Below are 13,545 nucleotides of genomic sequence, written 5' to 3'. Positions count from 1 at the left end.
GATGATTGCACCACACAAAGCTTTACGTCTCGCCTGTGCCCGTCAACACCGACATTGGACTGTTGATACCTGGAAACATGTCTGGTCGGACGAGTCTCGTTTCAAATTGTATCGAGTGGATGGACGTGTACGCGTATGGAGACAACCTCATGAATCCATGGACCTTGCATGTCAGCAGGGTACTGTTCAAGCCGGTGGAGGCTCTTTAATGGTGTGGGGCGTGCGCAGTTGGAGTGATACGTGACCCCTGATACGTCTAGATACGACTCTGACAGGTGTCACCTACGTAAACATCCTGTCTGATCACCTGCATCCATTCACGTCCCTTGTGCATTCCGACGGACTTGAGCACTTCCAGCAGTACAATGCGACACCCCACACGTCAAGAATTGCTACAGAGCGGCTCCAGGTGAGTTTAAATACTTCCGCTGGCCACCAAACTCCCCAGGCATGAACATTGCCCGCATCTCGTGGTCGTGCGGTAGCGTTCTCGCTTCCCACGCCCGGGTTCCCGGGTTCGATTCCCGGCGGGGTCAGGGATTTTCTCTGCCTCGTGATGGCTGGGTGTTGTGTGCTGTCCTTAGGTTAGTTAGGTTTAAGTAGTTCTAAGTTCTAGGGGACTGATGACCATAGATGTTAAGTCCCGTAGTGCTCAGAGCCATTTGAACCATTTGAACCATGAACATTATTGAGCATGTCTGGGATGTCTTGGCCGGCCGGAGTGGCCGTGCGGTTCTAGGTGTTACAGTCTGGAGCCGCGTGATCGCTACGGTCGTAGGTTCGAATCCTGCCTCGGGCATGGATGTGTGTGATGTCCTTAGGTTAGTTAGGTTTAAGTAGTTCTAAGTTTTAGGGGACTGATGACCTCAGAAGTTAAGTCCCATAGTGCTCAGAGCCATTTAAACAATTTTTTGGGATGTCTTGCAAGGTGCTGTTCAGGAATCTCCACCCCCTCGTACTCTTACGCATTTATAGACAGCCCTGCAGGATTCATGGTGTCAGTACCCTCAAGCACTACTTCAGACATTAGTCGAGCCCGTGCCACGCCGTGTTGCGGCGCTGCTACGTGCTCGCGGGGTCCCTAAACGATATTAGGTGGGTATGCCAGTTTCTTTGGCTCTTCAGTGCGTATTTCTCAGCTCTGGCATCAGTATTGGTTTCATTGTGTCGATATTAACATACCTAGACACGTCAATAATCCGATCAAATTTCTGGTGGATGTCATTAATTCTGGATGACCTAAGGACTTCATATCTTGCCGTATAGTTCTTTAAGAGAGAGAGAGAGAGAGAGAGGAGAAGTTGGTGGTGTGTGTTTTGGACCGGAGCCTCTGCCGTTGGATATGGTCGACCTTGCAGCAGCTAAGCTTTCAACGAAAAGCGTGGCATTTGTTTTGCTCTGCTGTCATCTCCTGCACGCGGGGCTGTCTGATGTAAGTGCGGACTGGGAGGGGAGGTGTGGAAGAGAAGAGCAACAGGGCAGCGCGGGGATCGAGGCGTTGGGGGGGGGGGCGTTGGTGGGGGGGGGGGGGGGTCTCGGTGTTTGTCATTCCCGACAGGCCGTTCACCTCTCCAGGCGAGGCGCCTCTGCGCCAACCCCGACGCGGCGGCCGCTCTGACTCACTGGCCACCTTATTCACTGCCAACACTCACGGCGTAGCAGCCGCCGCCGCGGATCCACCTGGGCTTTCGTGGGGTTCGTGACCTCTCCCTCGCCATCCCCACCCCCCAACATCCCAAAAAAGAAGCTGAAGTGCTGCAATGTTCCTTTCGTCATTTTTCGGAGCGTCCGTGTCTTCGCACCAGATCGCTCTTTCCGCAATGTGCGGCGCCCCAAAGAAATAAAGAACTCCCTTAGTCGAGACTGTGTATTACGTTGTTGGTAATGCGTTTTCGCTGAAGTAAACTGGCCCGTTACGTGAGACATGATTCCACAGCAACGGATGCCTTGTTTTCTGTTTGCGAGTTGGGATATTTGTAGTTGTCTACATCTACATCTACATGATTACTCTGCAGTTCACATTTAAGTGCTTGGCGGAGGGTTCATCGAACCACAATCATACTATCTCTCTACCATTCCACTCCCGAACAGCGCGCGGGAAAAACGAAAACCTAAACCTTTCTGTTCGAGCTCTGATTTCTCTTATTTTATTTTGATGATCGTTCCTACCTATGTAGGTTGGGCTCAACAAAATATTTTCTCATTCGGAAGAGAAAGTTGGTGACTGAAATTTCGTACATAGATCTCGCCGCGACGAAAAACGTGTTTGCTTTAATGACTTTCATCCCAACTCGCGTATTATATCTGCCACACTCTCCCCCCTATTACGTTGACCATCGTGGTAGAACGTTGTATATCACTGAAAATGGTGGATATGGCTGTTGTAAGCTTAAGTCCAGAGGCTAGTATGATCTTAAATAAGAGCATAGAAAGGAAACGTACGTTGTCCTCGATGGTGAGAGTTCATCGGAGGTGAGGGTATCATCTGGAGTGCCCCAGGGAAGTGTGGTAGGTCCGCTGTTGTTTTCTATCTACATAAATGATCTTTTGGATAGGGTGGATAGCAATGTGCGGCTGTTTGCTGATGATGCTGTGGGGTACGGGAAGGTGTCGTCGTAGGAGGATACAAGATGACTTGGACAGGATTTGTGACTGGTGTAAAGAATGTCAGCTAACTCTAAATATAGATAAATGTAAATTAATGAAGATGAATAGGAAACAGAATCCCATAATGTTTGAATACTCCATTAGTAGTGTAGCGCTTGACACAGTCACGTCGATTAAATATTTGGGCGGAACATTGCAGAGCGATATGAAGTGGGACAAGCATGTAATTGCAGTTGTGGGGAAGGCGGATGGTCGTCTTCGGTTCATTGGTAGAATTTTGGGTTCAAAATGGTTCAAATGGCTCTGAGCACTATGGGACTCAACTGCTGAGGTTATTAGTCCCCTAGAACTTAGAACTAGTTAAACCTAACTAACCTAAGGACATCACAAACATCCATGCCCGAGGCAGGATTCGAACCTGCGACCGTAGCGGTCTTGCGGTTCCAGACTGCAGCGCCTTTAACCGCACGGCCACTTCGGCCGGCTAGAATTTTGGGAAGATGTGGTTCATATGTAAAGGAGACCGCTTATAAAACACTAATACGACCTATTCTTGTGTACTGCTCGAGCGTTTGGGATCCCTATCAGGTCGGATTGAGGGAGGACATAGAAGCAATTCAGAGGCGGGCTGCTAGATTTGTTACTGGTAGGTTTGATCATCACGCGAGTGTTACGGAAATGCTTCAGGAACTCGGGTGGCAGTCTCTAGAGGAAAGGAGGCGTTCTTTCCGTGAATCGCTACTGAGGAAATTTAGAGAATCAGCATTTGAGGCTGACTGCAGTACAATTTTACTGCCGCCAACATACATTTCGCGGAAAGACCACAAAGATAAGAGAGATTAGGGCTCGTACAGAGGCATATAGGCAGTCATTTTTCCCTCGTTCTGTTTGGGAGTGGAACAGGGAGAGAAGATGCTAGTTGTGGTACGAGGTACCCTCCGCCACGCACCGTATGGTGGATTGCGGAGTATGTATGTAGATCTAGGTGTAGATGTAGAAACTAAAACTAAGCTAAACTTCGCCCGAAGAAGCCATGAAGGCCGAACGGTAGCCACCGGCCGCCGTGTCATCCTCAGCCCGAAGGCGTCCCTGGATGCGGATATGGAGGGGCATGTCGTCACCACACCGCTCTCCGGCCGTATGTCATTTTACGAGACCTGACCCGCTACTTCTCAGTCAAGTAGCTCCTCAGTTTGCCTGACAAGGGCTGAGTGCACCCCGCTTGCCAACAGCGCTCGGCAGACCGGATGGTCACCCATCCAAGTGCTAGCCGAGCGTGACAGCGCTTAACCTCGGTGATCCGATGGGAACCGATGACACCACTGCGGCAAGGCCGTTGGCATAGAAAGGAAACTAGATGCATCAAATTCTAAACCACACTGTTAAGAACAGTAGGAGGATGAGTGGAAAATCTTACACAGTGTGAATATTAATAAAAACGACGAACTACAGGGACAGATTTCTCGCTGGAAATGGAGGAGAAAAGGTCCTGTGAGCATCTTTGCCTCGATAGAAGGTGCTGACTAGTGATTTCCTCTGGTCACGTACCGTGTGTGCCTTTCGTGTTGGCAGGCTGTGTGATTCACGAAGCGAAGCAGAAAAAGTGGTACGGTATTAATATCGGGACGAAGCCGAGATGCTATTTGTGTGCGGCCAAGCAGATGGTAACGGTCGAGAAGTACGTTCGCAGACACCAACCACGTCACACAACATATTAAGACGTTTTTGGGCGTTTGTGTGATCATGAGTCTTCTGTCAAACGAATGGGCTGTCTGCGCATGTACCAGATCTGGAGGACCGGGTTCTACGGGATATTGGGAAGAATCCTAGTACTCAGACGAAGCCAAGTTCAAGCTCCAGGCAAGTGGTCCGCCAGCATGGTTTAAGCGAAAGAGTACGATAATCCGTGATGTGTCACGAGAACGCGCGCATTGCATTCCATAGAGGCCGCTTTGAACACTGTTGTGACTTGGATGCGATGGAGCATAGGTTCGTCGTACGTCCCACATTGATTTGTGCGGTTATTGCACGCAGTGTTGCTTGTCTGTTAGCACTGACAGTTCTACGTGAATGCCGCTGCTCTCGGTCGTTAAGTGAAAGCCGTCGCCTATTGCATTGGCCGTAGTGGGAGGTGTTGCCTGAAATGTGGTATTCTTGGCATGCTCTTGACACTGTGGATCTCGGAATATTGAATTACCGAACGATTTTCGAAATGGAATGTCTCATGCGTCTGCCTCCAACTACCATTTCGCGTTGAAAGTCTTTTAATTCCCGTCGTGCGGTTCTAATGACGTCGAAAACCTTTTCGCAAGACTCTCCTGAGTGCAAATGACAGCTGCGCCAATGCATTGTGCCTAATTCTCCGCTGGCACAGGGAATTTTTCCAGACATATTGAAATACGCAATTTTTCAAACCTCTTCATAAGAAAGGTGACAAGGGTGACTTAAATAATTATAGAGCAGTCTCATTGCTGACTTCATTTTCTAAAATATTCATAAAAGTTATGTATTCAAGAGTATTCTCACATTTAAGTGAAAATAATTTACTCAGCATGTCACAGTTCGGATTCCGGTATGGTTACCCGACTGAGAATGCTATCTGCATATTTATCCATCAAATAGTACAAGCCCTAAATAACAAATTATCTCCAGTTGGTATTTTTTGTGATCTTCCCAAGGCATTTGACTGTGTGGATCATGTCACACTCTCAGAAAAACTCAGGTTTATATGGAATTGAAGGCTATACACATAGCTGGTTTGAATCATACGTAACGAAAAGAAAGCAAAAAGTTGTGCTGAGTAACACAAATAATGTTGGGAGGGTGGTAAATTGTAGTGAATGGGGAGTCATCACAAAGGGAGCCCCACAGGGTTCAATTGTGGGTCCTCTGCTGTTCCTTATTCATGTGAATGACCTCTCACTTAACGTTCAGCAAGCAGAACTAGCTGTACACCAAATAGAGTCATACCGACAGTTGATGTAGCATATGAACAGGGCTCAGTTAACAGGGTAGATTTCTCCAAATTTTTGGGTGTTCACATTGATGACAACTTGAACTGGAAGAAGCATATTACTGAGCTTGTCAAACAATCAAGTTCAGCCTCTTCCGCTCTTCGTATAATCGCTAGTCTTGCTATTAAACAGACCAGCCACCTAACGTACTGTGCGTATTTCCACTGAATAATGTATTATCGAATTGTTTTTGGGGTAACTCACCGCTTAAAGTGTTGATTGCACAAAAGAGAGCAGTGAGAATAATTAGTGGTGTTCAGCCAAGGACGTCATGAAATGAAAAATGAAATGAAGTCCCATGCTTCTTTACAGAGCGTAGGGGAACGATGCGGGAGACCCGCACCGCCTTGGTAGGCAAGGTCCTAATGGAGGTGGTTTGCCGTTCCCTTCCTCCGACCGTAATGGGGATGAATGATGATGATGAAGACGACACAACAACACCCAGTCATCTCGAGGCAGGAAAAATCCCTGACCCCGCCGGGAATCGAACCCGGGACCCCGTGCTCGGGAAGCGAGAACGCTACCGCGAGACCACGAGGGGCGAGGACGTCATGTAGGCACCTATTCAAGGAGTTAGGTATTTTAACTGCGCCATCAGAATACATATATTCGCTAATAATGTAATTCGTCATAAATAATCCATCTCAATTTGCGAAGAACAGTGATGTCCATACGTACAGCACTAGAGGAATAAATTATCTTTCCTATCCTTTATTGAAGCTGTCAGTTTCTCAAAAAGGAGTACATTATTCAGCAACAAAAACCTTTGATCATTTACTCAACAACATAAAGTGTCTGGCAGGTAGCAGATCAAGTTTTAAATGTAGCTTAAAGTCATTTCTTTTGGACAACTTCTTCTATTCCATAACGACTTTCTGTGTTTCAGAACTGGTAAAAAAAAATTACCTTTGAATGTAGTTGCATGTGAAGAACTAAAAATTTCAGTAATATTAATATTAGCACTATTCATGTGTGTATGTATATCTTGTAATCTGACTTGTTCCACTTCGAATCGATAAAATAATCGTGAAAATTATCTACGGAACTTTGATACCTTCTATAAGGGATACTACTGCCATCTGTATATGTGCATATGTGTATCCCGTGACTTTAGTCAGCTCAGTATAAGGGCAACGGCAAGTGGTTGAGTTTTTCGTTTTTCGGGTATGGCTCCTGGATACACAAGAAGTCGATCCCCATTTCTCGCAATCTCTCTCTGAGTTCGGACATTAGAAATTTTGGAGGTTAATGCGACGACAATATTGTTTGTAAAGTGATGCCAGTGGTCTGTCCCTAACGCCAGCGTGTGCCGTGTGTTGCAGACATGGCGGAGGTGTCGCCGCCTCCATCTTCGGCGCCCACCACAGCCAACATTGTCAAGGAGGGGTGGCTCTTCAAGAGGGGTGAGTACCTGTACCGTCGCCTTTCACTTTCAAGGTAGTGAGAACACCTGGCAAGAGGGCGTGTGGTGGAGCGATGCTATCGTAGCAGTACCAGAGCTTGCCTTTCCCTAAACAAATCATAAAACTTGTTTGATACTTGATATGTTGCGTAAAATGTGCTTTTTGTACGCCACAAATAACGTACGCCGTCGACGATTGTTTAGTGCCGAAGCAGATCAGACGTCGTAAGAACTGTTCTGTCAGATGTTACAGTACTAAAGTGAATCATGACTGTGGGGAAACCGGAAAAAAAACAGCAACAACATAATCGAACAGTTGGAAACGTAGTATGGAAGGATGTTGGTAATTAAATGGGCTGATAAGATATGAAATGAGGATGTCCACCTCACGATAGGCGAGGAGAGAAACATCTGCAAATGATAGTCATGTGGGGATAGCTTCCACGTTACTAGAAATAGTGTAGGGGAAGACAGTGGTTACTGTATGTCCAACAACCAAGTGAGGACGTTATGTGCAAGTACTACCAGAAATGAAGACGTTCGCTCAGGAAGGAATTCTCCGTTAGATGCATCAAAACAGGCAGAGAAAAAAGATAATTACTTAAATGAAAAACTTTTTAATATAATACATTTTTAAAACGAACTAAATACACTCCTGGAAATGGAAAAAAGAACACATTGACACCGGTGTGTCAGACCCACCATACTTGCTCCGGACACTGCGAGAGGGCTGTACAAGCTATGATCACACGCACGGCACAGCGGACACACCAGGAACCGCGGTGTTGGCCGTCGAATGGCGCTAGCTGCGCAGCATTTGCGCACCGCCGCCGTCAGTGTCAGCCAGTTTGCCGTGGCATACGGAGCTCCATCGCAGTCTTTAACACTGGTAGCATGCCGCGACAGCGTGGACGTGAACCGTATGTGCAGTTGACGGACTTTGAGCGAGGGCGTATAGTGGGCATGCGGGAGGCCGGGTGGACGTACCGCCGAATTGCTCAACACGTGGGGCGTGAGGTCTCCACAGTACATCGATGTTGTCGCCAGTGGTCGGCGGAAGGTGCACGTGCCCGTCGACCTGGGACCGGACCGCAGCGACGCACGGATGCACGCCAAGACCGTAGGATCCTACGCAGTGCCGTAGGGGACCGCACCGCCACTTCCCAGCAAATTAGGGACACTGTTGCTCCTGGGGTATCGGCGAGGACCATTCGCAACCGTCTCCATGAAGCTGGGCTACGGTCCCGCACACCGTTAGGCCGTCTTCCGCTCACGCCCCAACATCGTGCAGCCCGCCTCCAGTGGTGTCGCGACAGGCGTGAATGGAGGGACGAATGGAGACGTGTCGTCTTCAGCGATGAGAGTCGCTTCTGCCTTGGTGCCAATGATGGTCGTATGCGTGTTTGGCGCCGTGCAGGTGAGCGCCACAATCAGGACTGCATACGACCGAGGCACACAGGGCCAACACCCGGCATCATGGTGTGGGGAGCGATCTCCTACACTGGCCGTACACCACTGGTGATCGTCGAGGGGACACTGAATAGTGCACGGTACATCCAAACCGTCATCGAACCCATCGTTCTACCATTCCTAGACCGGCAAGGGAACTTGCTGTTCCAACAGGACAATGCACGTCCGCATGTATCCCGTGCCACCCAACGTGCTCTAGAAGGTGTAAGTCAACTACCCTGGCCAGCAAGATCTCCGGATCTGTCCCGCATTGAGCATGTTTGGGACTGGATGAAGCGTCGTCTCACGCGGTCTGCACGTCCGGCACGAACGCTGGTCCAACTGAGGCGCCAGGTGGAAATGGCATGGCAAGCCGTTCCACAGGACTACATCCAGCATCTCTACGATCGTCTCCATGGGAGAATAGCAGCCTGCATTGCTGCGAAAGGTGGATATACACTGTACTAGTGCCGACATTGTGCATGCTCTGTTGCCTGTGTCTATGTGCCTGTGGTTCTGTCAGTGTGATCATGTGATGTATCTGACCCCAGGAATGTGTCAATAAAGTTTCCCCTTCCTGGGACAATGAATTCACGGTGTTCTTATTTCAATTTCCAGGAGTGTAGTTCTATTTTCTCGAAAACTCGCATTTTAAGCCCGTGGTCCTATACAAAATACAGACTGATTCTTGCAGAGAAGATAAGAGCAACCAGCCACTTTTTTATAACTCTGTTTAACAATAATTTATCCTAGTCCCACACAGATTCCTAATCCCATATAGATAGTTCTGAATGCTTCTGCTTGTGAGTTTTTAATAATTGTGACAATACCCTGTAAAAATAGAGCGAAAAACATGGGGCGCATGTAACTGATAATTCATGTGTGATTAACTAACCTAGGTCACAAATAATTTTATAGCTAGTTTTGGGAAGAGATGGGAGTCTGGCGGAGCCATATCAGGTGAATAAGGCGGGTGTGGCAACATTTCATACCTTAGTTCGTGTAATTTTGCCTTGGTGACGGCACATGTGTGCGGGCGCGTATTGTGTTATGGAATATGACTTTCTTCCTTGCTAAACCTGGCCGTTTATCGCGTATCATATGTTGCAATTTGTCAAGGAGGTTAGCATAGTATTCTCCAGTAATTGTTTGCCCATTGTGGAGATAATCTACAATCAGAATCCCCTTCGCATCCCAGAACACTGATGCCATGACCTTTCTTGCCGAAGGAATTGTCTTCGCTTTCTTTGGTGGCGGAGAGTCAGCATGTTTCCACTCCTTTGACTGTTGCCATGTGTCTGGTGTAAAGTAGTGCACCCAAGTTTCATCTGTGGTCACAAACCGGCGCAAAAAATCATGTTCGTTTCTCCTAAAGACAGGCCAAAGGTTGTTCCGAAATGTCCATTCTCGTGCGTTTTTGATCCAGCGTCAAGTGTCGCGGCAGCCATCTGGCAGATAATTTTTTCGTTTCTAGTTCTTCACTTAAAATGGGATATACCCTTTCGGATGACATCTGGTAAGTGTGAGCAGTTTCACGCACTTTCAAGCGGCGGTCCTCCATGATCGCTTTGTGCACTTTTGTAATTACTTCTGGAGCAGTGACACACCTTGGCCGACCACTGCGCGGATCATCATCTACGCTCTCCCGACCAAATTTAAATTCATTTATCTACTCGGCAACAGTTGAATATGAAGGAACAGACTCCCCCAGTGTATTCTGGAAATCGTGCGTTTTTGATCCAGCGTCAAGTGTCGCGGCAGCCATCTGGCAGATAATTTTTTCGTTTCTAGTTCTTCACTTAAAATGGGATATACCCTTTCGGATGACATCTGGTAAGTGTGAGCAGTTTCACGCACTTTCAAGCGGCGGTCCTCCATGATCGCTTTGTGCACTTTTGTAATTACTTCTGGAGCAGTGACACACCTTGGCCGACCACTGCGCGGATCATCATCTACGCTCTCCCGACCAAATTTAAATTCATTTATCTACTCGGCAACAGTTGAATATGAAGGAACAGACTCCCCCAGTGTATTCTGGAAATCGGCATGAATGGCCTTTGCTTTCATACCTTTCTCTACAAAGTACTTAATCACTGCTCGAATCTCAATTCCTTTCCATCTTCGCAAATTACTAAGCGTGGACAACAACAGAGTCGCGTCATCGCCGCAGCTCTCTTTCAAGAGCACTGACGTCGCATGTGTTTAGAGCCAACAGTCCAATGAATATCACGTGGACAACTCGTTGCGCTAGTACTGACCTCTCGTGGTGATTCTGAGAACTTTTCAGACCACCCTCGTATTCTGTTGGATACATGGCCACATCGGAATGAGGGGAAACGACATGGCTGACAAAGTGGCCAGCGAAGCATGTCGGGACGATGTTGCCCGTCAGTGTCCCATCGTGTTGTACGCCGTCATCTCATTTTCTGACAGACGCATCATGTATCAGTGGGAGACTGGATGGTTGAAGTTGACGAAAACAAACTGCGGTCGCTCAAATCTACCACGCGGTCATGGCGGACTTCATGTCACCCTCACCGCTGGATGGAGGTTCTGCTTACCAGACTGCTCATTGGACATAGCCCTTTAACACATGGCTTCCTCCTCCTCCGGGAGGATCCACCACTTTATGAAGTTTGTGCTGTGCCACTGTCAGTTCATCATGTTTTGGCAATGTGAGTCTTATATATTGATATCAGGGCAGCCCCTCAGTCTCTATGGAGATGTGCCCACTATTCTCGCCGGAATTTCGTGAACAGTCAGGCCTCATCCGTAAACTGGTGGGGAATAGAGGCAGACTTCAGTGCATTTTAAACTGCTGCGCATGTGGGGACAACCAGTGAGATTGGCTCGCTGACTTTTCGTCAGGGCACTGATGATCATGATGTAGAGCACCGTGATTATTGTAATGTCACTACGTAATGTAATATTATTGTAATACGAGATAAGGAATGCCGGTTGCACTTTTTTTTTAAGTGAGATAAGTTTGCATATAGACGTAATTTGAAGTGCAGAGGTCAACTTGTAGTCGCAATTATCAAGAATAAAAAACAATTGTGTTATGAAACAGAAGGTAAATATCGTCTACCAACTTTTATTCGAGGTTGGATTCCCGGACCTTCATAAAAACTATTAGCGTGTTTAGCAATACAGTGCATAGTGATTTCTTCGCAAATAGTGGGCGAATCTGCTACTATCACGGCCCGAACGAGGCGCAATATTTCGCCGTCAGCACGTGTGTTACAGACGTTCCCTAAGCGACCAGTTTGATAGACAGAAGATATCATACTGCCACTGTTGTTCAACCTTCTCATTCTGAAAGAGAATTTCCAAAAAATCTTAAGGCGACTGTGAGTACTTTAGCTGCCACGACAGACAGAGTTTTTATGGCGAGTTGTAGCAGTTTTCTCCGACTTTGTCTGGCGATCTCTGAGACCTGGAGAAACGGAAACCTCCGACCGCCAACTCATCCTGTATCTAACCCGGTCTCTCATTAGCCACGAAGCCATCTATTATGAAATTTTTCACAGATTTTTGTATTAGACAGGTATAAAATTTTATGCATCTAGGCAAAAAATCAAACGAGAGTTTAAATGCAGTACCTGTCTTGTCTGTGTCAAAGTCAGAGGTCAAGTTAATTTTTTTTCTTTACGACGTAACAGTTCATTATATACTCATCCTCATAAATTAAAGATAATTGCAGAATGTGGTGCCACACTACGTGGCACTATACAAAACTGGCGCTAATAGCATAGGCACATACGGAACACACACGACACAGGTATTGGTGATAAGTTGAAAAAACTGTCCCGAAACACTTGTGCTGCAAAACGCCATTGTTTCCTGCGCATGGGATATGATCACCATGCACACGTACACAGACCGCACAATAGGTTGGCATACTCTGGATCAGGTGGTCGAGCAGCAGCTGGGGTATAGCCTCCCCTTCTTGCACCAGTACCTGTCGGAGCTCCTGAAGCGTTTGTAGAAGTGCAGCAATACGTCGACCGAGAGCAGCCCAGGCGTGCTCGATAGGTTGTAGGTCTGGAGAACAGGCTGGCCACTCCATTCGCCTGATATCTTCTGTTTCAAGGTACTCCTCCACGGTGGCAGCTCGGTGGGGCCGTGCGTTATCATCCCTCAGGAGGAAGGTGGGATCCACTGCACCCCTGAAAAGGCGGACATACTGGTGCAAAATGACGTCCCGATACACCTGACCTGTTACAGTTCCTCTATCAAAGACACGCAGGGGTGTACGTGCACCAATCATAATCCCACCCCACACCATCAAACCACGCCCTCCATGCAGTTCCCTTTCAAGCACATTAAGGGGTTGGTATCTGGTTCCTGGTTCACGCCAGATGAAAACCCGGCGAGAATCGCTGTTCAGACTATACCTGGACTCGTCCGTGAACATGACCTGGGACCACTTTTCCAATGACCATGTACTATGTTCTTGACACCAGGCTTTACGGGCTCTCCTGTGACCAGAGGTCAGTGGAATGCACCTGGCGAATAAACCATGTCTGTTCTGTCGTCTGTAGAATGTGTGTCTGGAGACAACTGTTCCAGTGGCTGAGGTAAGGTATTGAGCAAAGGCTATCTGCAGTACTCCGTGGTCGTCTGCGGGCACTGATGGTGAGATATCGGTCTTCTTGTTGTGTTGTACAGTGTGGACGTCCCGAGCTGTAGCGCCTGGAAACGTTTCCTGTCTGCTGGAACCGTTGTCATAATCTTGAGATCACACTTTGAGGCACACGGAGGGCCCGTGCTACGACCTGCTGTGTTTGACCAGCTTCCAGTCGCCCTAGTATTCTACCCCTCATAACGTCATCAATATGTGTTCTTTGAGCCATTTTCAACACACAGTCACCATTAGCACGTCGCAAAACGTCTGCACACATACTCGCTACACCGTACTCTGACATGCACCGACACAGCTCTGCGTATGTGGACTGCTGCCGGCGCCACCGTGCGGCGACCGCAGGTCACATGCACCGCATGGTCAGACCCCGAGGTGATTTAAACCCGCAAACCGCCCACCGGAGCGTTGCTTCACCATTTTGTATCAGC

At 47.8% G+C, this 13,545-nt stretch overlaps 1 protein-coding gene across 1 annotated transcript in view; it reads left to right on the top strand.

The window, feature by feature from the left end:
* LOC126210054 (RAC serine/threonine-protein kinase) overlaps nucleotides 1–13,545 on the top strand; it is a 708,536-nt gene that overhangs the window by 290,391 nt on the left and 404,600 nt on the right. The window contains exon 2 of the mRNA XM_049939171.1: nucleotides 6,944–7,024. Within this exon, the coding sequence (XP_049795128.1) occupies nucleotides 6,946–7,024 (79 nt within the window). The 5' untranslated portion in view covers nucleotides 6,944–6,945. The remainder of the gene's footprint in view (nucleotides 1–6,943; nucleotides 7,025–13,545) is intronic.

Source organism: Schistocerca nitens, chromosome 10, assembly GCF_023898315.1.
Source record: "Schistocerca nitens isolate TAMUIC-IGC-003100 chromosome 10, iqSchNite1.1, whole genome shotgun sequence".
Classification (NCBI taxonomy): domain Eukaryota; kingdom Metazoa; phylum Arthropoda; class Insecta; order Orthoptera; family Acrididae; genus Schistocerca; species Schistocerca nitens.
Note: the sequence above shows the minus strand (reverse complement) of the source record. Positions and strands in the feature narration are given on the sequence as shown.